Source organism: Hypomesus nipponensis, chromosome 15 (genome assembly GCF_054491055.1).
Source record: "Hypomesus nipponensis isolate SF chromosome 15, ASM5449105v1, whole genome shotgun sequence".
Classification (NCBI taxonomy): domain Eukaryota; kingdom Metazoa; phylum Chordata; class Actinopteri; order Osmeriformes; family Osmeridae; genus Hypomesus; species Hypomesus nipponensis.
In genome coordinates this window covers 3,114,749-3,140,745 of record NC_140375.1, presented here as the reverse complement: position 1 = coordinate 3,140,745, position 25,997 = coordinate 3,114,749, and the positions used below count along the sequence as shown (strand labels likewise).

General features: G+C 45.8%; 1 protein-coding gene across 1 annotated transcript in view; it reads right to left on the bottom strand.

Annotated features, from left to right (window-relative positions):
• Positions 1–16,581, bottom strand: part of kirrel3b (kirre like nephrin family adhesion molecule 3b) — a 139,509-nt gene extending 122,928 nt beyond the window's left edge. The window contains exon 1 of the mRNA XM_084674956.1: positions 16,210–16,581. Coding sequence (XP_084531082.1) covers positions 16,210–16,252 — 43 coding nt within the window. The 5' untranslated portion in view covers positions 16,253–16,581. The remainder of the gene's footprint in view (positions 1–16,209) is intronic.
• Positions 16,582–25,997: the final 9,416 nt, after the last annotated feature.

Sequence of the window (25,997 nt, the reverse complement as noted above, 5' to 3'; positions counted from 1 at the left end):
CTAGACGACGGCAAGACATTTGCCGTGTGGTCTGAGTCCTACAACAGAAAGGTTAACGAGTCCTGAAGAGACTCACTTGGTATCTTGTTTTTCACCTTTTTTCACCATTAAATGCCTCCATCTGCTCACATATATTTATAATATCTAAAATATACATATATATATATATATATACATATTTATTTATTTATTTGCTGCAGTGACTTGAATTAGAATCCAAGTGCCTACTGGCCAAAACAAATCTTAAAACGCTCTGATAGCTTTTACATTTAATCAAATGGGTCATATTGCGTGTGCGAGTGTGTGTTTGCATTTGTTTGTGAACCAGTAGCGTAGCCACCGGGGAGCTTGGGGGGCCCCAAGGCCCCCTCATTTACATGCCCCCCCCCTCCCAGATGTATTATTGCTTACAATAAATAATTAAGGAATTGTTGATTTGTTTGAGTTTTTTAGTTGCCCCTTCATTTTAAGATGGGGCCCATCCCACAATACTGGTGTTAACTTCACAGGACCTTTTCCTCGTGCAGTACGGCAGGAGTAACCCGTGGAAGGAGCTGACGTCCCTCATGTTTAGGGCTGTATCTCTGCTGAAACATCATGTGAGCCCACAGCACAAAAACACGCTTTCACCATCTGGATGCCTGAGTTATGGACGTCTCGCTGAAGCCTCCTGTTCTGATAGTCTCGTTGACATTTCACAAGAGACAACGAAACCGTTTGTAAAAGGTTGAGTGTATCCAATGAGTAGCGACTGACAAACCCTTCCGTGATAACCAGGTGTTTAGCAGGGCAAATAGCAGAGAAGAGACCCGTGCCACCGCGGAGGTTAAATACATTTCTGCTCTCAATCGTTAAGTATTCCCTTGAAATGAGATCGTATGGCAAAAAGGACGGCCATTTTTTTTTGTGCCACCCTCATTCTCCCCCTTGGTGGAGGACTCTCTGTGTCTGGAATATTATTATGCAAACGAGTTGTTTGCCTGTGAAGAATACATTTCAAGCCGTACTGTTGGAAAACATTTTGGCTTCCGCCTTGGGAGTTAATTGAGTGCTCAATGCAGTGCTCTGTTGATTCCTACACACACACGGGTGTAAAATTCAATTTCCCAGCAGGTTCAGGGCACTTTGGGAGGAAAAGAAGAGGAGGAGGGGAAAAAATGCATCTAACGGATTAAAAACTGAGCTGGCACTATGGCTTGTGTCTCCCACCATGTGGTTGCCTTTCTCTTCATTGTTGGAGTTTATTGGCCAAATGACACCGAGACGCAACATAAAGAACAATATCGCCGTCTTTCCTGCTTCATGCTTTTTTTTTCATATTGTCGTTTCAAATATCCGCAGAAGTTCAGGGTGTCTCTTGTCATTTGTCTGTCTGGGAATGATGGGCGATAGAACATTGCCCTGGGACTGGGATTCTATCCTATGACGAGTCCTCTGAACCCTCTCGCCGTTTGTGTGCCAGGGTAAAGTCTGAGTGTCACAGGGACCCTGCTGACAGCGCGGACACTGACCCAGGGTCAGAGCTGACGGGGGATGTCTGCGAGCGGCAGTGTTAAGGCCCACACAGGACCATGAACGAAGAGGGAGCCTGTCTACCTTCCACTTGCTGTCACCTCGTCACCATCTCCAGAGACTGGATGTGTTGATGAAAGCTGGAGAAAAAAAGACTGTTTGGGTGTGAGGGTGGGTGGGGGTGGGTGGGGGTGGTGGGGACGTTGTACTTTGAAGGTGAGGTTGTCTCACTCTTGGGACAGCTAGTAGACATCTCATTGTGATCAACTACACACATGCCCTTGATCAAAGGCAGACATACTTCTCACTACTTGAACAGGCCTAATAGGGAGACATTCTTCCTTGAGATGGCAAAGTACCGCCACAGACATGTCTATTCAACGCTGTTGCAATTCCCTTTGGGATGAAAATGCAGTTCAAACAAACTTCCTTCCTGACAAATTAAAACCCATGTACCGACCAAAGACGTGTTTGTCACAGCTTGTATGAAGAAATGTTAGCAAGTGAAAGCAACACATTCTGTCAAAGGTATCGCGGGTGTTAATTTGGAAAATGCCGAGAGGGAGCCGTCTTTGCTTTTTAGTTCCATTGATTAGAAGCTGATGGAATCTTTGCTGAATTGCGTGCGAGCTACGCCGCTAGCTTACAAAACCTGCTTTCCTTTGTGGCAGAAGCCTGACGCAGCTTCTCTGCTCTGTGGAACGCTAGGTTCAGTGGGAGAGAGTCTGAGCTGCTGGCCACTGTACCGCTGGAGTGAATTCAATCGCCACCATTAAACGACTCGTAATTCAATGTTTTCTTTTGTCCAAGTTAGACACGAGACATGTAGCATTGAGCCCTTGAGGTCCCATAGACGGAGGTTCGGACATTCCCCACACCGGGGTGAGACAGACAGGTCATAGGAGGGCAGGGACCATGGTCCTTGCCCATTTCGCTGCTGTAGACAGACCAGACACCCTTTATGTGGGTGGGTAGGCTACACACTTCGGATACGAAAACACGTCTGAGGAAAGGCCGGATGGTCGTTGTTCCGTGAATTCCTTCCGTTCATTTGTACTCGCGTCTAAGGAGCTAAGGTTAAATCTAAAGTGAATATGACAAGTCTCTATCGTGTGCGCTGGGGGGTCGTCTGGTCTTCCCCCAAAGACACAAAGAGCCACCATCAGTCATTTCTCTGTGGAACTGTCAGGGGAGCCATATGTTGGAGATGTTCTGTCATGTCGCATTGCTTGAACTTTAAGATGTTCCTGATGTTTTCTGTAGCCTGGGGGGGGGGGGGGGGCAGGAGAGTGGCGGGGGGGCAGGGGAGTGGGACGAGACACGCTGGTGTTTCCTCCAAGGGTTGTCAGGTCAGGTGGAAGAACATGTCTGATGTAGAGTTCATCTTAATACTGGGATGTTTTTGCTTATTTATTTATTTTCAACGCCCCCTCCCCTCCACCCCCCCCCCCCCCCCCCACCCCTCCACCCCCCCTCCGCCCCACCCCCCCAGTCGACACACGCTCCCGTAGCATGCGCTGATTCGATTTCCTAGTTCTCACTCTGGCCCCGTGACTTAATCAGGCTGACAGACTGTGCGCGCCTGGGGAAAGTCTCTCTCTGCAGTCTCCTTTCTCTTCAACTGTACGCTTCCCATGACAAACTCGCTCTGGCACCTTTCGCAGTGGTCTCTGTCGAGACCTCCCGCAGAGCCGCAACACCCCGCGCAAACACACGCACGCACGTGCACACACACACACACACACGATTGAAACATAGACGACACGCTTGCACACTCACTGCAAACACCCTTCTCCCGGTAGACTCATAACTCACATGCAAGTTGCTTACGCATGCATTTCTTATGTAAGTAGTGTAAAAGTCCTTTGTGACTGCGGTGGCTGACGCACTGTTGATTTTAAGTCACTCTCAGATTAGCCTTCCTCAATCCACATCTCATGTAGTTGGATCTTGGTCTCCAGTCCTTTTCAGAACTCATAACAAAAGCAGCTGAAAAAGGCATTGGCACAGGCTAGCCTTGGAAATAACTCAGTACAGTGGAATCCTATAAACAAAGTGGTCAGGAGAGGAACTTCAGACAGGGTTAAACGCTTTCCAACAGAGTCCAGTGTTATGTTCTCGCATCAGCATTTACTAGGAGATCTTAAACATCACAGCTTAATTTCTCTAGAATCTTCTAGAACATTTTCTTGACATTTATTTGACCTGTTGCTATAGTTTCCTTCAACACAGGTTATACAAGTGCACAGATTAAGGGCCTTCTTGGTGCAGCATAACTGGGGAATTCAAAGCAAATTTGATCATATCACTTCTGTGATTTTGTAGGTTTGAAATACTGTTCGAACACAGATATCACGGTATCAATGGCATGTGTACTTATCTGTGTTTGTCTGCTTCTGTTATGAGTATTTTGAAGCGAACGGCATATACATAAATTAAAACGTTGCCTCAAACAACACGTTTCATATTGCAGAGAGCTTAAAATAAATTGTGGCTGGCTTCCCTGGGTGTTGATCTTCTCCGACACCATTTAACCTCCGTCTGAACCACAAGCTGCTGGCTCTTCACTACGCCTCACCACCCCAAGCCTTTCTCCTATCAAATTATGTTAAACAACACACACCTGTCACTTCGTATTCTTGGAAATGGAGCTGTCTTTGTTCCGTTTCCTATACCTTGGCACATCCCGTCGTGCTGTCTCAGAAGTTGTCTTATTCATCTCCCCTCGCTCCCTACCTCCCCCGCGCTCTCTTTTTTTAGCTTGTGTTCCTCATTTTGCTCTTTCCCTCCATCCCTTCCGTCGTACATAAGTCAGAGACTGGGGGTGGCTCCCGTGTTTTTTTATTTATATTTTTGGGTTTCCCCCCTTGACCTGCCCGACTGACGGCAGTCAGTAGGTGGGTGGTTATCATGCTGATTGCACCTGACAAACTCTCTCCCCCGACGTTCAGCTCCTCTCTCGACTTCTCCTGTCTCTCGCCGGTTCCCTTCCACATGTCTAGGCATTTTAATGACATATGCTCGCAGGCTTTCTCCAGCCTAGCTGTATGAGTGGAGCGCGTCTCCCCTCAGAGCTGGTGATGTGCATGTGTGCGTGCGAGGCAGGAGGACAGAGAAGGTTGCACGGCAGTGAGGCCACTGGGAAGGGAGAAGTCGGAAGGTTTTTAGTTTTTTTTTTGTTGGGGACGGGGACGCTTTTTTTGGCTGTTTTCATCTGACATAATGACGCTAATGAAAGCATGTATTCCTCTCCCTCAACGTGGCAGTTTGCCTTTGGTCATGCCCGGCGTCGGAGCCTCTCTGTCGTTATTGTCCTCCCTCTTTCTTCCAACCTCTTTTTCTCGTATTCCTGCGCTGATAATTTCCACTTTATTTCCATTAAGGCTGTTTGTTCACAGCGGTCTGTCGCTGTAATTGATTAGAACTGTCGGTCTAACTGATGTGGCACCCCGTCTCAGCCTCACTGCACCAACGCACACACACACACTCCACAATCTCTCTATCTCTCTCTCTCTCTCTCTCTCTCTCTCTCTCTCTCTCTCTCTCTCTCTCTCTCTCTCTCTCTCTCTCTCTCTCTCTCTGTCTCTCTTTCTGTGGACGTTGCCCTACTTTTTTGGGTGGGGAGAGGAGGGAGACATTACAATGAAGGCAGTGGCGCGACCGCTCCGTGGTATAGCGCTCGTGGACACAGTGGCCTGTTGGAGGCAGCTGTGCAGCCTGCTCACCTCATGGGATCTCCTGGTGGAAATCTGGTTCATGTCTCGGTGGGGACCACCGCAGCTCCCGGTCTATCATTAATTCAGGGATAACAGATTCTGGAAGCAACAGCTCTCCTCCCTCTCCATCTCTCTCCATCTCCCCCTCCCCCTCTCTCTAATGTGGTACACGAGGGAAAGGTCGCAGTTGCGTGTAACCTCCTTGAACCCATGTTGAACTGACACATGTCAAACCACAGTTCCCAACAAGACCAACCCCCAAAAAAGCCCTTTAAGTGAACAGCATCATGGGCGTTGTCTGGGAAAGAACTACAAAAAAACCTTACCCCCAAGATCCAGGAACATCAAATGTCCTGCTTTATTTCCGCCTGTGTGCCTCTGATATCCTTGCACCCATTACCTGCAGTGGATGATGAAATCAGAGCATCCCTTTTGCATGTTCCAATTCATCATCCCACCTCATTAAGTGCAGAAAGCATCGGGGTGCCTGTTCCGTGAGTAAATGGCCAGTGAGTTTGGCCTCCTTAATTGGACGCGTGGCTTTTGATGGGGTCTGGTGTTCCGATTCGGCTGAACTTCCCGAGTGTGAGAGAGGGGTCGTGCTCCTGTGGTACGGTCTCAGAAGTGTGCGGCCATTTCCCTCGAAAGACACTTCAAAGGACCCGCAGACCAAAGACCCCCCGCCGTCTTCACCTTCTGTCTCTCTGTGTGGGGACGCACACTTCCTTTGTCGGAGGCGGTTTACGTCGAGATGAAAGACGCTTGTTTGTCTGTCTTTTGAGTGAGTCTGAGGACCGGAATTCACTGATGGAGCAGAGGCGGTGCATTTCCCAGTTTTTGGTCGTAACAAAGGAGGAGAACAACGTTTTGCGCCTCAACAATAGACACTTTCGGATTGACAATTACAGTACATAATTCAAGGACCCTACACTGTCTCCACACTATGGATGGACCTCGTCAAATGGTGGTGGGAATATCAGACGCTACGCCAGCCTCTGTTTCTATACAAATGAGAAGGAAGCTTGTTTGAAATGACTCGTGGTATCTGCTGGGGATGTCGCAAGGACGCCATCACGTCAGCCGGTTAGGAGCGACAACAGCTCGGGAGTGACGGCGGAGTACACGCCATTGGATCTCCCCCCAGAGGGGGAAACACATCCATCTGGACGGACTCTCAGTGCGGCTGACGATTAGATGTGCTCCGCCCACAAATCTACGTGTCTATCTTCAGTCCATTAAACTTACCCTCCGTTTTTTTTTGAGGGCTTGCCTTTTCGTGAAAGGCTGTTTGTATTTCACGTTCGACAATTCAAAGACTGGCAGGAGGGGAGGCTCCGAGATTGACTTTAGGGAAGGTTTGGGGCCTCAGACAGGGTGAGACAGGGGACAAAGGGTCACACAATGATCGCCTTTGGGTGTTCAGCAGTGCTGCTCTACTGCAGTGGAATCACAGTCAAACCTGAGAAGTTCTTCAAGGGTATTTTCAAATTATATTAATTTCTTTCCACTACTCCCTTTACATATGTGTGGAATTGTGTCTAAATATGCAGAATTTTGTACAACATGAATGAAAACCAATGAGAAAAGCATTTTTTTCCCAATCCAAACAAGCCAAGCTGTTATGACTCAGATAGGCAGACAATGTCGAGTAATACAATTACCATACAACGAAAAGAGAGAATAATCTTATTGGCGCTCACTTGCACAAACACATACACACACACACACACATGCATCACAAGTGAGGATTAGGACTGCAAGCTTCAAATACATTTAATTTGTGACAACAATCCTTTCCCCTCTGCATTTTCCCCTCCCTCTTTTATTCAGAAGATGCCTTTGTTTACTTCCAGAGGTATGGTGTTTAGATGTTCTTAATAAGACAACAAGAAGTTAATCCAACTTCTTCGACAGAGAGGTTCCTCTACAGTTAACTTGGAAAAACCCAGAACAGTTGGCTTGCCAAAATACCTCCTAACATTGATAAATATGTTGTATTTTCTTTTAATGAATTTTATTTATACATAAAACACATTGTTTTGTCTTTTATGTACAATGTCCCTGCATTCAATGTGCATCAGCAGTACAGTTGACCATGCCTTCTCCCAGACAGAGATGCTTGTTCTGCTAAACTCATTTCAAACACTTCAATGCCAAAACAATCACTGACATACTTCAAACCAGCCCCAAAATATTTCTCTCCGTCTCTTCATAAAGTGAACATCGACGGTGAAATAGCACCAAATTGCTTCAAACGTCATCCATTAAGCCCATCTAAGCAGAGGGTACACACCTGTTCCAGACCCATTGTAGAGCAACTTGAAATCTCGCAATTGACAGCGTATTTGAGAGGAGCCATTCAGGGGTTTCACTCCTCAGTCTTGAGAGGAATAGCATGGACCATTCCTCTAAGCTTTCTGGCCTGACTTTCTTCTTGTACAGCCCTTCATGCTTTTATCCATCATTGCATGCCTCTCTGTAGTAACATTATCACTTGAGATAAGGCTTCAATAAACAGCGCACGGCTTTTAAGGCCCCTTTCTCACTCTAATCCAATCTCTGACATGGAGTCTGTTCATCATCATCCGACCCTTGCATCCTGCGTTTCCCTCCACTTCCTGTCAAACAGGAAGTAATGGACGGCCTCTCTCCCTCTGAACCCCGAGGTCTTCCTCCTTTCAAGTTTCACTCGCTTCCCAGGTCTCGGGGTACTATGCAAGATTAAATCCGTTTTAAAGTGGAAGTCACTTCACTTCTGGAAGGGTATTGTCAGCCAGAGAGTGAGTTGCCATTTAGCGCTGGGCTGTGGCCAAGTAGAAAGTACAGAACTATGGCCCTGTGCTCCCGTGTGATTTGCACTAACGCCTCCCAGGGATTGAGCAATGACCACTGTCAATTCACCAGGGAGGCCAGGCAGATTGAAGCCCCCTGCCAACAGATCTGAAAGGACGGCAAATCATTTAACCACCCCAACGGGTATTAGCATTTTTCAGACCCTGGAATAATGTTGGAAAATATACACAGTATCAAATCGCACTTGAACTTGCACTTGAAAATATATGTATAAATGTGCGAGTGGGTGGTCGGTAGAGCCCTTCAATTTTCCAATCGTTAAAACTGAAAAAAATATATATCAATCCCAAATTGCTTCTGAAATTAATTACAGTTTAAGTTACTATGTTTACGTTTCCTCTCCTCTTGAGGTGCCCAAGGTGCTTGGGTGATGAAGTCAGTTAGGGAGAAATGATATGCCAAGGAACATAAATCAGTGAGCTTGGCTCAGGCCCAGAGCTACGGAATATATCTGTGGATTACCTATGGCTGATCTGTAGTCTGACACCCAGTTATTACTGCATGTAAAAATAGACATGCTTTGTTCCCCTCAGAGTGGGCGTTGTGAATATGAGCTGCATGGTATTAGAGAAAGATCAGAGGCTCCAGATCAATACTGCTCCTTTCTTTGTGCTGCCTTATATTAACGTTCGACTCATGGATACAAACTAGGATATATGACCTGCAATAGATCAGGGGCTCCCAGTCGGTTCAATACCGCTCCACGCTCATGCGCTCGCACGGCAGTGGGCTTCTCAATAGCGCCCCCAGAAGGAGAGAAGGGGAAAAGGGGAACCGGACGCGTCTGGAACGACAGATCGGTGGATTGCTCTCTGGTAAACGTGGGAAGGGGGGGGGGGGGGGGGGGGGGGAGTTGTGGGTGGGCGAGGATGTGAGGAGCGAGGGGAGGAGGGGGGAGGAAGAGTGAGATGGTAAACAGCTCCATCATGACAGAGAGCCAGGGGGGCCTTGCAGTGAGCCTGTCTAGGGGCCGCTGGGATTTGGTTTCTGCCGACGCTGACTCCAGCTCAAGCGCTTCGTCTGACATGCTCCCTAAGCCCGGTGTCAATTGCACTTGCGTTTCCTGCCACACGTGTGCTAATTAGGCCCGGAGAAACATGGCAAAGAAACATGGCATGGTGCCCAAGTCGGTGGCTCTGGATGGTAGGGGCTCTGTCTTGCTTCTATACCATACCCCCCCCCACCACCCCCCCCCCCCGAAAACACACACGTAAACACAAACACTACCCCAACCGCTACCACAACCACCACTGAATGAGTCTCAGTCCTCAATTGGCTAATTGTCTTAGTGTGACAAGCAGGTGGCCAAAGCTGTCATTTGGCAACAGCAAAGCCCCCAAATGCATCCCAAAGCTAGGATGGGAAAGTGTGGGCTCAAACAGTATTAGAGGCCAGCCTGACTCTCGAAGCCACCGACAGTACCTCACCAAAAAGTTGACAACGAGAGAAATGTTGGATTGTGTCTTACTTTGCTGGGTAAAAAAAATTGAGTCGAAAAAAAGCTGCACTCTCTGCAGCTGTGTCGGGCAACCGTAACAAGTTCTCGCAGACGCACCGCCTGTTGTCCTCCACTCCAGACATTAGAAAAAGGGAGCCACCATCGCATCGTATCACCCAGCAGAGCACAAATGAGCCGGGCTCGACAATCAGCCTCGAGCCACACGGCGCTGGAGAACAAACGTGTCCGTTAAAGCCACAGACACCTCTCTGTCTGGGCCTCTGTAGAGCCAGCCATAGCCACGTGACTTCCCCAGGGCCTCTCTCCCGACAGTGCACTCCCAAGCCATCTCGACGTTCAAACCGGCTAGGAGCTAACCCAGGACAACGAACCATGCCCATCGATGGCCACAGTTGCTCTCGGACAGGTGTGCGATTGTCGCGATGGGTGGACAAGAACACACAGTCATCCACAGGTGAGGTCCTCATTTCTCCTCCGACATCCCGCACGCACAAGGTGGGGTAAAAGGCTCATTTGCATTTATATTGCCGCACAAGGCTCGCAGCCTTAAATGGCGTTGCACAGCGGCCTCCCCAGCACCTCCGACATGCACGCACACACGCGTGCGGGCTCGTACTGTCCAATTTGAAAGCTATTTCCATTTCTCTGTTGTTATACACCGTCGGAGTGTATGGAAACGGAGAGCGACAGAGAGAGAGAGCGAGAGAGAAAGACAGATGGGTAGGGGAGTGAGACAGGCGAGTTCATCCAGGTGTAATATTGGCCTGTCCCAGAAACTTCCCGCCAAACACTCTGAAGCTGTTATCAGATCAACAACCCAATTCCTCAAGTGCCTCCCGTGCCGAAACACCAAATGCATCTTCTAGCCCTCTCCCTGCATGGCCTGTTATAACCCTGCCAATGCATTAACTGCCTGGTTTACTCACAAATACTGCATCTGCTTGCAGGATACACAACATTATGTCTGTGAGCACAGCACTGTGAAGAGACTGGCACGTGATTTAGCCAAGGTAATAACTACATACCTGCACAAAGGAAAAACTATATTGAGGGAGGAGTTTTTCACCTCGACACCTCCTTCTGGAAGAAGAATGCATCGCAAGGTCTCAAGTGGAAAAGAGTGGGAAGGGCAAATGATTTGGAAGCGTCGGATAAGAGTGCTTTGGAGACTTTTTTTTACGACCATGGGTAATGCCATGGTGACCAAGTCATGTGTCTGTAACCACAGCGTGGCTTCATTACTGTCTTCATGCTTGAATGGGGCTCCTGGGAGTTGTCCGTGACTAAGATACACACTCTTGTCCTAAGTGTAGCTTTCTGCTTCCTTCCTTTTGACCCTCCTCTCCACCCATCCTCCCCCGCACAGCGGCACGGAGACGGGGGGTCCTGGCCAGCTGTGCCCCGCTGCCGCTGCCACAGCAAGAGAACAAGGGCGGGGCCGCCCACCCCTGCTTTCTCTGTTCACCCGCCCTGTTTACCCCCCCCCCCCCCCAACCGTGCCTGCCTGGACCGTCAGAGAAATACCATGTTGTTTCCCCTTGCATTAGGCTGCAATTTAGAGGCTATTAATCCCTCCCGTAATCTGTCCCCAAAAATCCCAGAGCCGCCGCGCCCCGAGGAGGCAGCTGCCTTCCCCCCTCCCTCCCCTCCCTCTCTATCTCCCCTGACACCTCATCGGCCCAGTGCGTTCACCGCCCCCCGCCTCCCCCCACGCCTGCATCTTCTAGGAAACACGGAGGGGAGGGTGTGGGGTGTGAGGGGGCCAGCCCTTGCCGGCTCCACAGGTGACCCGATGATAACAGCAGCATCTGTTTGAATTGCTTAACGTAGCCGCCCGCAGACGTGTAATCTGGGATAATGCCCTTTTGCAGAGAGTGCTCCAATCTGGATAAACTCACCCCCCCCCCCCCCCCCCCACACACACACACACACACACAGACACACTGACACACACACCACCCCCAGGAATGGGATCCAACAACATAATCTCGAGGAGGGAAGGGGGAGGGACAGAGAGGCATTGGTGGGTTGTCAACTGCAATAATGGAGCAGCGGGGGAGGGGGGGGGGGGAGGACAGGCGGGGGGAGGGGCAGGGTTTGTGGGGCGGATAAGTCACTGGAGAAAGATAATGAAGTCACTCCAGTAAACACAATTTGTTGTCGTCGTGGGAAGCTTAAGAAGGAGTGGATCATTGCCTGTTTTTTTCCAAGAAAAGTCCAAACTAATCAAGTCTGACCAGAAGTTCATCATTCGATTACTTATATGAGTAAACGCTATAATATAATGATATAATATATAAGAATCAATCATTATATGTAATATTAACAAGTTACAGACAAAATCTGAACATAAACTATCCTCTGCAGGCTAATGTCAAATAAGCAGTTTTGTAATACGATATATTTTGTCTGCAGGTTTACCAATATTATGAAATCATCCAGCATTAACTCTTGGCTTCTTTTCTTGGAAATATCTTTTTTTTTATTTTTTTTTATGTCCTCCCTTTAAGGCATATCCAATGCCAACCATGGGGAATAAGAGCCTCCAGCTTTCTAGAGACAGCCTCTTATTATTTATTCATGTGTTTACTTACAACCAGAAATATCCATTGGGAGCCTGAGCTCGGATCGGATTAAGCTTAATCTAGCGTGTCACAGAAATGAGCATGGGGTCACGGTAGCGGAGGTGACATAAGTTTCCTGCCCAAACAGGAAAACAAACGTGTCCCCAAGCCACAAGAGATGGCCTCATTAATAACTGTGTGTTTGCGGGACGTGAACTGTCTGCCGGGTTCACCAGATTCAGCCATGTGTCACCAACAAGGATGTGGTCCAGGGTTAAGACCAGGACAAGGATGTTTGACCTATCAAGCTGGACATGCGATAGCTCGTCAGCACACAGCGTTCTTAGCTGAGGCAGCATGTCAGACTGCTGGGGTAAATGGGACAGATGACTCAAGTGAATTTGTGTTAAGTGACAATTGAACTGGGGAAAAAATCTATTAATTGCAATTGGATTGTCATATGTTATAATCCATGTATTTCCCCAAGGTTTAAATCATGTGGTTGCTTACAAATAATACTGTAATGAGACCAAATTGGCCAATGTCACTTGGGGATGATGTGCTTTGTGAAATATGGTATAAGTCCTATGATGAAAGAAACTAGATTGATTTCCTCATGAATCCACATATTCAAACATGACAGCGCTTTAACAGTTGTAATCAGGAGGCTATTGCCGTAAGAAATATACAGAAGCTTGCAATGGGGCTAAACGTCAACAGACCGATCAGCATGAGGGACTTTGGTGCGGACTGCTTTCCAGGGTTAAGAAGCCTGGTCGTGGCATGGTGGGTAATTTGGCCCAAAATCAAGAGGTGGCTCGGGAGAAGGGAGACCGAAATGGAGAGAGAAAGAGTCAGAGGGTCACATGAAGAGAGGTGATGAGAAAGTGTGGAAAAACAACAGATAAGGAGAGTTCCAGAACTCATTCCAGTGCACCACTGCCCCTAGTGTGCAAACAGGAGGCCAACAGAGAATTAATTGAATTATGATTCCGACAAAGGCTACCGTACAAAAAACGAAATCAAATTACGGTAAGATGAATAAAAAACGTCCCGAAACATGCAGAAAATGCAAGGTGCCCATCAATGTTACAGGCCAGCCGATGGTTGTGAAAAGATGGAGGAGGACAGATCAAGCCATCCTCCAAACCTCTTTAGCAGTTGGTCGGGGAGACGAGCACATCCAGTGCAAGACTCTATTCTTAAACTGCACAACTCCCCTGGGATTTGATGCACTTTCGGATATTCTAGCACTATTTCCATGACTGCGGCGATGGTGCTCAATCACACTCCATTCCGCCAGAGAGAGAGAGAGAGAGAGAGAGACCAAGTGAGAGAGGCCGAGAAAGAGAGAGGGAGAGAGAGAGACAGAGAGAGAGGGAGAGAAAGGGAGGGGGGGAGAGGGAGAGGGAGAGAGAGAGGGAGAGAAAGAGAGACCGAGAGAAAGAGAGAGAGAGAGAGAGAGAGAGAGAGAGAGAGAGAGAGAGAGAGAGAGAGAGAGAGAGCGAGAGAGAGAGAGAGAGCGAGAGAGAGAGAGAGAGAGAGAGAGAGAAAAGGAGGGAGGTCGACAAGATAGGTTTGGCCTGCGGTGACTGTACTCTTTGACTGACTTTATTTTCCAGGATACTCCTGGTTGGCTCTCTGGCTGGCTGACTGGCTGGGTGATTGGCTAGCTGGCAACATGTCATCAGTCAATGGAGAAAGCAGGTGATTTAGAAGGAAGGTGCCCTACTTAGAGTCTTGCAGTATGCAGGGTGGAGAACTGCACTTCTCGGAGAACACACACACACAACTCTCATTCTCTCTCTCTCTCCCTCAGCATCAGTTAATGATGTATCCCGATAAGAGTCAGCAACCATTCCCCTCGGCCCCTTCCTCTCCATAAAACGATATTGTTCTCTCTTTCTCTCCCTCTTTCACTCGCGCTCGCTCTCTCTCTCTCTTCTCTGCTGATGGTGGCCCTCGACGTAAACAGAGGATCATTTGTAAAACAGGAATTAGCTACATGGAACCCCAGTCTCCCTTGCGGTAGAAGAGGTAGTCTGACATAGGTTGTTATATTCTGTTTCCCTGGCAGGGTAGCTTTAGGTTCCATTATGTTCTGGTAATAACAGTCTCAGCTGAACTGCTGAAGTCTCGCTCTGGCTCTGCACCATCTGTGGTATGTCTTGTCGACTCTGAAACCGTGAGTGACACATGTAATAACCTGGGAAAAGGTGTCGAGGCTGGCAAACAAAGTGAAAGTGTGTGGTGCTAACATAAAGTTACAGTCCATAAATGAGATTTGTGTGTTATCGCAGGAAAGGTGTCCTTTGCTCATCCACAGGTCCTCGGTGTGGATGAAAGCACGCGGGCCAGATTAGGGCGACTTTCACATACAAACACGTTCAACGGACAAGGTTGATATTGATGTGTGAAATAACAAGTAAAGGAATGTTAAATGTTGCGGAATGCACAATGTTTACCAACACAAAGGAACACAGGCATTCCCGCTCCCAGCTCTACTTGCAGTAGTTAGCAACTCAACAACTACTCAGCAACCTTCAGTGAACAAAGAGAAAATAAGCAGGAAAAAAGCAATAGACCTCAGAAACAAAACATTTCCTCGCCAGAAGAAGAAAAAAAAAAGTGTTTGTGTCCACAACCCAGGATACACTTACGCAGTCGTAAAACGCAGATACTAAAGCTGACATCCCTCGCGGACATGATCTACAACGGCTGAAAGGCTGCAGCTAAAAGCAATATTAAAAGCTTTACTACCCCGGTCAGTTTCAAATTAGTCTTGTGTTCTAAGTGTGTTCAAACTCACACATCCCATTGGCATGAATTTAAACCGCCATGGAAACATTACAGCTCAGTGAGGAGCACAAGACAGAAAATAAGGATGATGTCATACAGGATGTTACATGTATAGATGCAAATGAGAGGAGACCTGTGAACCAGGGGTGTTATTCCCGGCCACATTCCACATACACATGTGTTGAAGCAGACAGCGTGTGCTTAATAAGGTTTGGCACTGGAGACAGAGTTTGCACCAACAGGTCTATTTGCAGTCTGTGAGTGTCTCAATCTCACAGCTGAACAAATCAGCACAATGTTACTCCCGTTCGAAACCCTTGATATTCCCTTTGCCCCTCTGGTTCTGAACAAAGGGTTATGCACCCCTGTGCTGGACACACATTCTTTTCTTTCTCCTCCTCTCCATTACTATCTCGCTCACACACTCGCGCAAATCGTCTTGGGAGACGGAGCCCTGCTTTCAAGAGGGCGGGTCGAATTTGGAAAGAGGCCAAGTCGGGTAACCCTGACCCTGGGCTGGATTAACTCCAGACCCCATTGTGGGTCAGTCTCCATGGAGGAATAAACACCGATTCAGCCTTCCTGCATCCCAGCCTTCTCTCCAGTCCTATATCACCTAGACCCCTCAAAGTGGTTCCTTGACTTCTAAGACAGCTGTCTCACAATGGCGTTTTCTTCCACAATCACTTGGTGTGCAAGTTAGAGGAAACAAACCCCAGACAACCACTCATTTAGTTGCACACAAGTCTTAGGAACTGAAAACACCACAGCAGAATTCCTCCTCGGAGAATAGAATAGGAAAAAAGGAAGAACAAAATAATATATTATTCTGGTAGTTTCAAGAAGTACCCTACTTCTTCTGTTGTCCTTTTCTGTGGTCTCATGCCGAACATGTCCGTCAATATGTAACCCGCAAAAAGAGACGGCCACAGTTTCAAAACAATGTGACCGGGGAGTTAATGGATGCCTCAGTGAGCCTGGATTTAAAGTCCCCCCCTCTCTCTCTCCACATGTCTTGATGAATCTTTCCCTTCTGAATGGAGGCATTTAACCACCCTGACAGGGCAAAAAGCCATGACTAACTCCCGAGACCAAAGACAGCACAGGGTACAAAATCAAGCTTAAATACACTACACAGTTTCTCATTCAATAGCTTCCTTTCCAAAGTGACAGTCCGTCTGAGAAACACAGTGTCTGACGTCTCACAGGCAGGTCCTCTCTCTGTCTCTCCGTCTCCAAAACACAGCCAACGACAGAGAAATCAAGGAGCGCACCAGACAGATAAGAGGCAAGACGGATAACTTACCATGTCCGCAGATCCAGAGGAGAACAGCAAGCCCGAGAATCATTTCGGAGCGGCAAGAGGGCAAAGCTCTGAGGAACAGTGGGCGAGTGTGTGAAATTGAAGTTGGCACACGCACGCACACGACAGTTCTCTCTCTGTTTGCAGTTTGGGAAAGGGTGCTACAGTCCTTAGAGGGTGCCCTCTTCTGCCAGGGGGATGTTGTTAGTCTTCTGTTGTCCTCTTCTTCCTCTGCCACTTCCTGTGGTCTTTCTCTCTATGTCACTCTTCAGAGTTGCCAGTGGTCAGCTGTGTGCCTCCCGTCAACGTGTGTCCATGTGTCGCTGGGTGCACACACTCGCTCTAGCTCTCTCTCGCTCACCCTCTCTCAGGTTTGCGCCGTCTCTCACTGCCGTTCCATTCTCAATCTCGGAGCATCAGTGTCTCTCTCTCTCCGCCCCCCTCCCTCCCTCTCTCGCTCTCTCACGCTCTCTCTCTCTCTCTCTCTCGCCCACTCACTCCGCTGGCTGGGGAGAGAGGGGAGCGGGGGAAGTGGGGGCTGCTCTACAATAAGACTCCTCCCTCGAGCTGCCTTGTTTCTCTCTCTCTCTCTCTCTCCAGCTCTCACTCTCTTTCTCCCTCCGTCTTCCTCTCGCAATCTTTGTCTCACTCTCTCGACTGAATGCCGCGCTGTCTGTTTGGCTGGCTGTTTGGCTGACTGTTCGGCTGGTTCTCGGTGGCCAAGGTTTGGCGTGAGACTGGGAGGCTCAGGTCTAATCTTTGGGAACTCGGGCTACCATGGGAGGACAGGCAGGCAGCTCCAATTAGACTCAGAAGTGGAACGGCTTGGTCGCCCAGGCAGCGAGAGGAGAACACAGACGTCGGCAAACAAAAAGTGCAGCTTTCCTTCCTTGGCTGTCTGCCTGTAAGCCAAACCGTGCCTCTGAGTTTGAATCCGTCTGCCCCTTCAGAGCCACGATGGATCAAGTCCCACATCAGAATTCAAGACCAAACGTCCTGTAATATTCATTAGGCTCCAATTTCTATCAGGACTGAATTAGATTTGCACTTCCTCATTCGATGAGCTCTAATGCTATGGTTGTAAATCCCCACTAATGCACTGAGCTGCTAAGTTTGCTTTGTTGCACCTTTTGAATATTTAAAGGACCTTTTTATTTTTCTTATACATTTTTTTTACTTGGCCAAGGCCAAATTGTTTCTAAACATTGAATGTGCTACAGGGTAACTTGCAACCACTGGGTTAGGAGAACCTTCTTTGTGTTAGTATCAATTATTCAGTTATAATAACAGTGTTTCCTACTGGCGTCTCTGAAGTGTATGGCAGTGGATGTCTATAGACAAAGGCTGCATGTGCGAGTGTTGGTGTTTGTGTGCATGTGGGTGTGTGTTCATGTGTGTGTGTGCAGGCATGAGGGCAGGGTTTGTCTTCAGGTTGCGTAAGCCTTTTTTTTGACCTTCCTTTACTTAAAGAATGATTGGAGGTCCAAAGTTTGATATTTGCTCTTAGCCAGAGAAAATGACAGTCTTCTGACTTCTGAGAGTGTTTATTTGTAAGCTTCATTGTGAGTTTGAGCCTTGGGTGTTTGTTAGTTCTGACAATCAGTGCTTTCATTTGAGCCGATTTCAAAATGAGAAAATCTGACAGTTCTTCTTTCTACTCCAGAAAACAAAGGACGGGAATCAATATTTGACAAGTCGTTCTGTACTCCTTTTTTCTTTTCTTTTTGTCTGTTTGTGTACGTATGGCGGAAGACTGACAAACAGGCATCTCACCTTGATGTTAAAAACCATAGTTTCCCAAATGTGTTACCATAGATACAAAGATGTACATGTTGGTAATGATAGAAGACCCCATGCAATGTTTTAGTCCAAGTCAGGTTTGTCCTTGTCAGGAACGATTGAAAAAAAAATCATGTCATGATTATACTGAGATTAATCCCCCTTTAATTCTAACAAAGATGACATCAAAACGTGAAGCACCTCTGTATCCTCAGTGCAGCTAGAGAGCGAGCACCACATGTGGTCTAGACCTATTATTCTTGTTATGATTGTTTCATGTATGTATGCCCTCTTACCCTCTCATCTAATCAAAAGACCAGAGCACGACAGGTGGTGTTTTCATTAATGTTGCTCTACCCATAAATCCCAAATGTGTTCTGTCTAAGACCGATTTGGAGCAGGGCAGGGATAACAATGCAGCTTATGTACCTGGAAGTTGAGGTAATGAGGGCAGATGGAACCAGCCAAAAGTCTATTTGTAAGGTTCTGACATGTACAGCGCTGCCCTTGTTGATACATTGCATTGTGTGTTTGACGTGTTCGATATATGCAAAATATATCTTTCCCTACAGTCGCACCAGTAATTCTTGATCTCCCTCCCCCCTTCCCACCACCACCACCACCCATGAAGAAAAACAATAAAAAAAAAATGTAGCTTTAGATTCCAATTCTACAAAATAATCTACGGGAAGTCCATTTCTTTTTCAGTTATATCACTTTATCAGAAGGACATGCTTAGAGGTGAATAGAGAGAAAACAATGAAAAGGGTGATGTTAATCTGTCTGTTCTGGCAGTAAATCATCCCACATTTAACTACAGGTCATTCCTGCAATATTAAATGCCATAAAAGTTAGGGCAAGGTCATTCCATTTTAAGCTGATAATTGACATTTCAGTGCCCATGTATTCACAAGAGTCTTGATTCTAAATGAGACCCCAAAAAAATCTTAGTGCTGGATGGCTAGACAGTGGCAAACAATGACATGTCAAACATGGAGACAACATAAAAAATAAGTTGTAAAACTGTCTGTGTGTGATATCAATATACTGCGGTGAAAATATGGAGCATGTTCTGGGTCTCAACATTCTGTTGCCTGTGCATTGCATAACATTTGTCTAACTGCCACAGACATCAGTTTAAATATAATTTTCATACATTTAAAGCCCACAGCCAGTTCCTGAAAATCCATGTTACAGTGTCAGAGAGAAACATGTCCATAAAAAATAGCAATACTTAAGCCAAAATACTCTAGCACTGGGATGAAAAATTGATTTCCATGTTAGCCAAGTTTCAGGACCAACAACATTATGCGGGCAGCCAGCAGACTGCTTTTCTCACTTGGAGAAATGGCAATAAATCTTCTTTATGCAGTACTTTCTCATGCCTTCATCTCAAGGTGCTGCTTAACACATATATCTCACACAGCCCCAGTAAGACTGGAGCTCCAAACTAATTTAATTAATTAAGTCGAGCTGCAAAGTGACCTTTGAAACTTGAAGGCTTAAAAATTACCTGGAACAAATTGAGCATCAATCCAAAACTAGTGAGGGAAAAATGTCTTATTCGTAGTAGATGAGTAACGCTGCACGCTACTGAATGTCAGATGGTCTTGGAGGGAAGATTTAATGCCAAATTGGCATGGTGAAGAGAAATGAAAAGCCCTTGACTGGAGCTATAAAAATTCACCCTCCCAGAAACCTCTGCCTAACCAATATGTATTGAAGTCTATAAATCGATTCACAGTCACAGCAAGCTAGCTGGGGGGGAAAAGGCAGAAAAACAATGATGTGTTGGAGATGTAGGCAACTGTTGCTGTCTCTTGTATTCCACGGAACCCCATGAACTCATTTTAGGTCCCTCCTCCCTCACCCCAATATGAAATGAACTGTATGGAGTCATTCCTACACTCTGTCTGGGCAGAATAAATATGACGGACAGGCCTTCATTTTTTGAGCTAAATGCAAAGTGACACGTCTGTTTATTTCTCTCAGGCTTGCATATCCGCTGTGCACTGCCACAAGGTCTGGGACACCGGCAGACACAGCGTGGTGTGTACTCGGCGTGTAAGTTAATGCAAAGTGTGTCTTACTACCAATTTGTGTCAGAAATTAGTGAATCAGCCTGTTGTCTTGCAAGGAAAGACATCCATTCAATCTCTGTCAGTCTTCAAGCACAGAGAATAGATTTTGCTAAGCCAGATATGTTAGATGGTTTTCATTCCAATGAAACTTTTGGCACTGGTGCACACAAACTAAATCTGCGTTCCTCAACTGCTGGTAAGTGGCCAACATTTGAATGGCTCATCCTCACACATACTAAACATGTTTTATTTGTATTTTTCACCCAGCGTCATCCCTTCTAAAATCACACATTCAGTTGCTGAACCTTTGTTTCAGCAGCTGGTGGCCAAATACCTGGCCTGATTAGTCAGCATGGAGAAGAAGACATTGTGTAAATGTATGAGATGTTCAAACGTGTTTCATACAAAAACAAACGACTGCATTTGACATGTGTTCAGTATAAAAATGTTTTAAAACCAAAGACATTCAAACTGAGTCAAGGGCACTTGTCACCAATCACCGCTCATCAAATATCTTTGCTAGTGGCTGTGACAGTGGCTCACGCTCAACTGTGTGGCTTATGGTGAAGCCTGAAGCTCTGAAACACTTCCAAGGGTTAGCCCAGAGCAGACTCCCTCTCCACACAGGATCAGGGTGCTCCAGGGTCTGGCTGGACTCTCTCTGTAGACCTGCCGGCTTGTCTGCCTCCTCCAATTTGAATGTGATCTGCATGGCACTCTGAAGATGCCCGTTTACATGGTATGCAAAGAATGTATGGATTTGTTTGCCTGGCTTGTCTCTTGTCTTCGTCAAACAATGCAGCGGTCAGCAACCTCGCACCTTGAGGGAGCCTTGCCACGGGTCAGAGGGTTTTGCATAAGTCAAGCTCAGCTCCCAGCTTGAGAGGGAAATGGGAACATGGTGTTTTACATTTTGAAAGAGTGGCTGGTGACGCGTTCATTACATTTGCGATCCTGGAGACTGACCTCTCCTGCCAGCGTGACCTGTAAAGAGATACAACGGGTTGAACTGTGGTTCAGTCCCTCGGGCTAGAGTTAGTATTACTGTGTCTACATGTCAATGGAAGTACAACATGCTTTTATGTGTTTATATGGTTACTGGATCTAGGATGGTGATGGTAGTCAGGGGGAGGGTTTTATTTTTCAACAGTTAGCTAAAGCGTTTTGTTTGGCAGGGTGTTATAATTCTCCTTTTCTTTGTCAAAAGATATGTGTTTGTGTGATACTACACATACTGAATTAAATATGAAAAGAACAAATCCAGATTCTAAAGAAAACATTCCTATTGAGGACATATTAACTGTTTTAGCATGTATTTAGAGGGATTGAGGGGTAACCACATGAAATTAATTTGAAAAATGCTGATGTTTGTGCCGTGTGGCATCAAAGCAAAACACTGAAATACGCTGATTCAGCCCGTCATTAGCATATATTAATATTCAGTCAAAAAGTATTTTGCCACTAGTCCCAATTGCAAATGCAAAGTGAAGTAACCAACGCATTTCAACCCAACACCTCTGAAGAAGCCTGCAGCCTTAAACACACCCCTCACCCTAGCTCACGGATTACTCCAGAGATAACAAGAAACACCAGCTGAAAATATGCAGTGGTAGAATGTGTTTGATAGTGGTGCAGATGTGGGCAGTTTAGGGGTGTTTTGAAAACCTCAAAGCTAGAATTTCGGAGGTAAACAACCTTGCAATGTAGGCCACTGAAATGTCTAAAGCTTGGAGCATAGCATTAGTCTACCACCTCTCCGAAGGTATTACTGTAATACGGACCAGCTAAAGTATCAATATTTTAGACTCATAGGCATGCCAAAGCTATTTGTCCAACATCTCAACAACCAATATTGTACTTTGGTGTTCTAATCTTTTTGCCACTGCGGTTCTGTGTTTGACAAGCAAACACTGTTTGAATGTTTAACTTAGAAACTATTGATTTATCAAAACAAGTGAAAGACATTACTGATGTGAAAAAAAGAAAGAAAAAATAACCATCTTGACAAAGCGTTCATTCTTGATAGACAACTTAAACAATGTAAATAGGTCGGACACACAGAAAATATGCAATCGGGTTGCTTTGTCTTATTACATTCAATATCTTTCTGTGCCTTATCCATTATAACACCTGCTATGCTCCACTGGGTTTCATTGTTAGTAGGGAGTCAAAAGTATATGTGATGCACTGTTTGTGGGAAATATGAATAAACATGTCCTATCAAAGCGTGTGAACTTGTTGTTGGTGGTTGTTTGTTAAATGTAATGTTTTTGTCTAAATCTACATCAACCTGTATAACAGTTATTCAAGTACAATATTTTTTTGTCCTGGAGTCCCAGACAATATTATTAGATATACACCTGGGGACCGTTTATGTAAATACTAATCAGATTTTAGTCAGACAGACAGTTTCACAACTAGAAAACCCTTTATAGAAGATGAACTGTGAAGTGTATGCCCAATGTTAGAATGATACATTTTCCACTAGTTAATTTAAGGTATCTATGTTTAGTTTTTTCTTTCTGTGAGTTTACATCTTGTTAAATGTTGTGTATTCTTACAGCTGAAACGGATAAAATCAAAGGAAGAAGTATTGCCATGACGCACTGCTTTAGGATCTTAGATGGTTAGTTGAGTGGAGATTCACTAGCTAATTAACTCAAATGTTCAATAAAGTCAGAGAGAGTCAGATGGCTGAGGTGAAGGAGTTAGGCTAGTAATCAGAAGGTTACCGGATCGATTCCCCGCCATGCCAAATGACGTTGTGTCCTTGGGCAAGGCACTTCACCCTACTTGCCTCGGGGGGAATGTCCCTGTACTTACTGTAAGTTGCTCTAGATAAGAGCGTCTTCTAAATGACTACATGTAAACGAAAGTCCTCAAACAGTGCATGTGTCTCTCTGAGCAATTCTCAAACAAATGTCCCAACCCACCAAAAAGGTCTAATGCAGCCAGCAAACAGATAAACAAAGAAGAGGGGTGAAAATAAATTACTTATAATTATTAAAAGTACCCTAGCGGGGTCATTACCTTTCACTGTAACCTCACATTTCAGTTGAGCACTGTAGTCTCCCACCAAAACATTCAATACATTTGAAAGATTTGCAAGCAGTAGTGGTAGAGCATATTTGGTGCATTGCGTCTGTGTGTGTCTTTCCTATTTGACATTGTACACATGCAACCTCTGGTCCACCAAAGTGATCACTTTGGTCCTCAGGCTATTAGAGAGATTAACCTATCTGTGCCGTCTGAATCTTTCAAATAGTCTGAATGCTAGTTTGTGTGCTTTTAAAGGTCTGTGTCCTTACCCCCCCCCCCCCCCCCCCCTCTCTCCAGATTCCTACGTGACCTTCAGGGCTTGTACCAGGGGTAGATAGTGCCATTTAACCCCAAGGACAACAGAGACCTATATTCCAAAAGCACTGTGATGCCAGACAAATTCATTTTTCCCTCACCACTCTTTCAATGTTAAATTGGAAAGGCAAATCGAAAACTGACCGTAGGTCGCGTCTCTCAGGGACGCACCGTAGCTTTATACAGTGGCCATGCAAGAACATCATTCTTCACCTACCCTGGGTTGACAGTATGAAAAGTAGTCAACGCGTTAATATAAAAGAATATTATTCTGTGCCTTAAGACTCGACTGCCCTGACTGCAGGGATTAAGGCTTTGTTGTTATTCTCTCTGTGTTAATCACATTTTCAAAGAAGGAGCCTTCTTTCTTGTTTGAAGGACGCCAGAGCCTTCTCAGGCAGGTATGAACAATCCTATTAGAGACAGTGTATGCGTTCCACCTTAACCTCTTTTTCCAGGCAGAAGCTGTCTTTTGTTTGTTTGTACTGGTCTACGATATGAAGCTTTTCTGCCAAGGAGAAATAAGAGAATAAGCACTGGAAAAGGGCAATGTGACATCCAAATATGCGTGGTGTAGTGGGTTCTCATATTCATTTCTTAGTAGGCACAATTTTAATTAAATTTACTTTTTTTTCTGTCTGTCATCATTATTCATTATATCAAAATATAATAGCATTATGTTGGCTCTGAAAACAGTTTTCAAGTGAATGTTGAGAAACACCATTTCGAATGTTTGGAAAGGTGGAGAGACAAGTTTAGATTGTTGTGGGCCTAACTTTGACAAGGTACATCCTCCAAACAAAGAAAGTTCATGACCTGCGTACTGCAACTACCTCACTTGTTCGGACAATCAAATGATTTTTTTGACATCTGTCTCCGTCAGTGTCCTTCTGGAAAAGTACACCTGTTGGCGTTGTCAGGCCCTCCCTCAACCCGTCATCCTACCATGGATGCCCCTTCATAAACATATAAATAATACACATCCTTGAGAAATTACTACTCACTGAGGAAATGACAGAAAATAGGTGTAACAGACTGAAATCCGTAAAGAGATTGGACTCTGAATAGCAAAGAATTCCAGCCCTGATCTTAGAGATGGCTTCTTTTAAGTCCTCCAACTTAATCCAACTGTCCTTGAGAACGTTTTCCCATAATCAGAACATTTGTGCTTGCCTTTTTGAACAACAACAGCTCCCTCAATGCAACATCTATCCGGTCAGGAATCCAGGACCAAAAGGTGAAGGCAAAGGGTGCTGAATGGATCAATCGATAAAAAGACAGAAACGTGTTCAAGCTACTGGACTCTCTCGTCTTCCTTTGTATACAAATATCCTTTAAATGTAATGTTCTTTTGTTTGAAAATATTGTATATCAGGCTTTTATGGATCAATGGGCCAATGGTCTTATTTGGGCCAGTCCGCGTGTTATCCCTGACAGCAGTTGAGTGCAGTGCCGGTCCACCATTGGCCTTGATGAATGGCCCAGAGTGCAATCTCGCCCTCAGATGGAAGGTCTTCATCGCCGCACGTCTTTGAACACAGAAAGGCTGCTGACAGGCCTCTGAGTGGTTTTATCAGGATCTCCCTGCTCTGCCAGAGGAAATGAAATAAATGGAAGAGTCCTAGTGGTTACACAAGTAATACAATGTCCGGGCTGCGGGATGCACGATAATACAAGACAGAGAGAGAGAGAGAGAGAGAGAGAGAGAGAGAGAGAGAGAGAGAGAGAGAGAGAGAGAGAGAGAGAGAGAGAGAGAGAGAGAGAGAGAGAGAGAGAGAGAGAGAGAGAGAGAGAGAGAGAGAGAGAGAGAGAGAGAGAGATTCTTTTTTAGGAATTGGGAAACAAGGAGACATGTAAATGATATATGCTTTGAAAGACACAATTTTGCTGTAGTAGGGACTTGAAAAAAAATACAAAAACTCCAGACATAAAGTCGAGTCTTGGTTCTGCAGAAAACAATACTCTCCATATAGTCTTTGAAATTCCAGTTTGAAATCCTCCCTATTATGGACATCGTTAGATTGACATTAGCTTTGACACTTTTTGTTTTCATACAAAACTGCCAAGCAAAGCGTACAAGAAAAAGTTTACAAGAAAAGTTACTCAAAGGATAATTTATATAATGCCCGTTTCTTGGACAAAAAAGACAACTTAGTGCGATGGTTCACTCTATATATTGCTTTTCACAGTCATTATTCCACATAAGACCGATCCTATTATGTGCTTTTCATTTTCATGATAGAGCTCCTGCAGGAAATAATCAGTGACCATCTCTGCATTTCGAGTGCTGACGACTTCTTATTCAAACAGATGATTCTCCTTTCTCAGCAGAAAAGGCTGGAAAGAAATACACTTCTGCTCTGAGTGACACTTCAATTAGCCTCTCGTCTTCCCCGCCGCTAATAATCAGATTGTGAGCCGTGTTGGGGACAAGGCAGGCCATTAAAACATCCTCAAAAACCCACAAGATTTACTATAGGCCATGGACTTAGGGTCTGTTTGCTGACAGACCTAGCACTGCTTGCAAAGTCCCTTGATGGAATAAGAGCTATCTGGTGGTAATTGCAGAAGAAAACT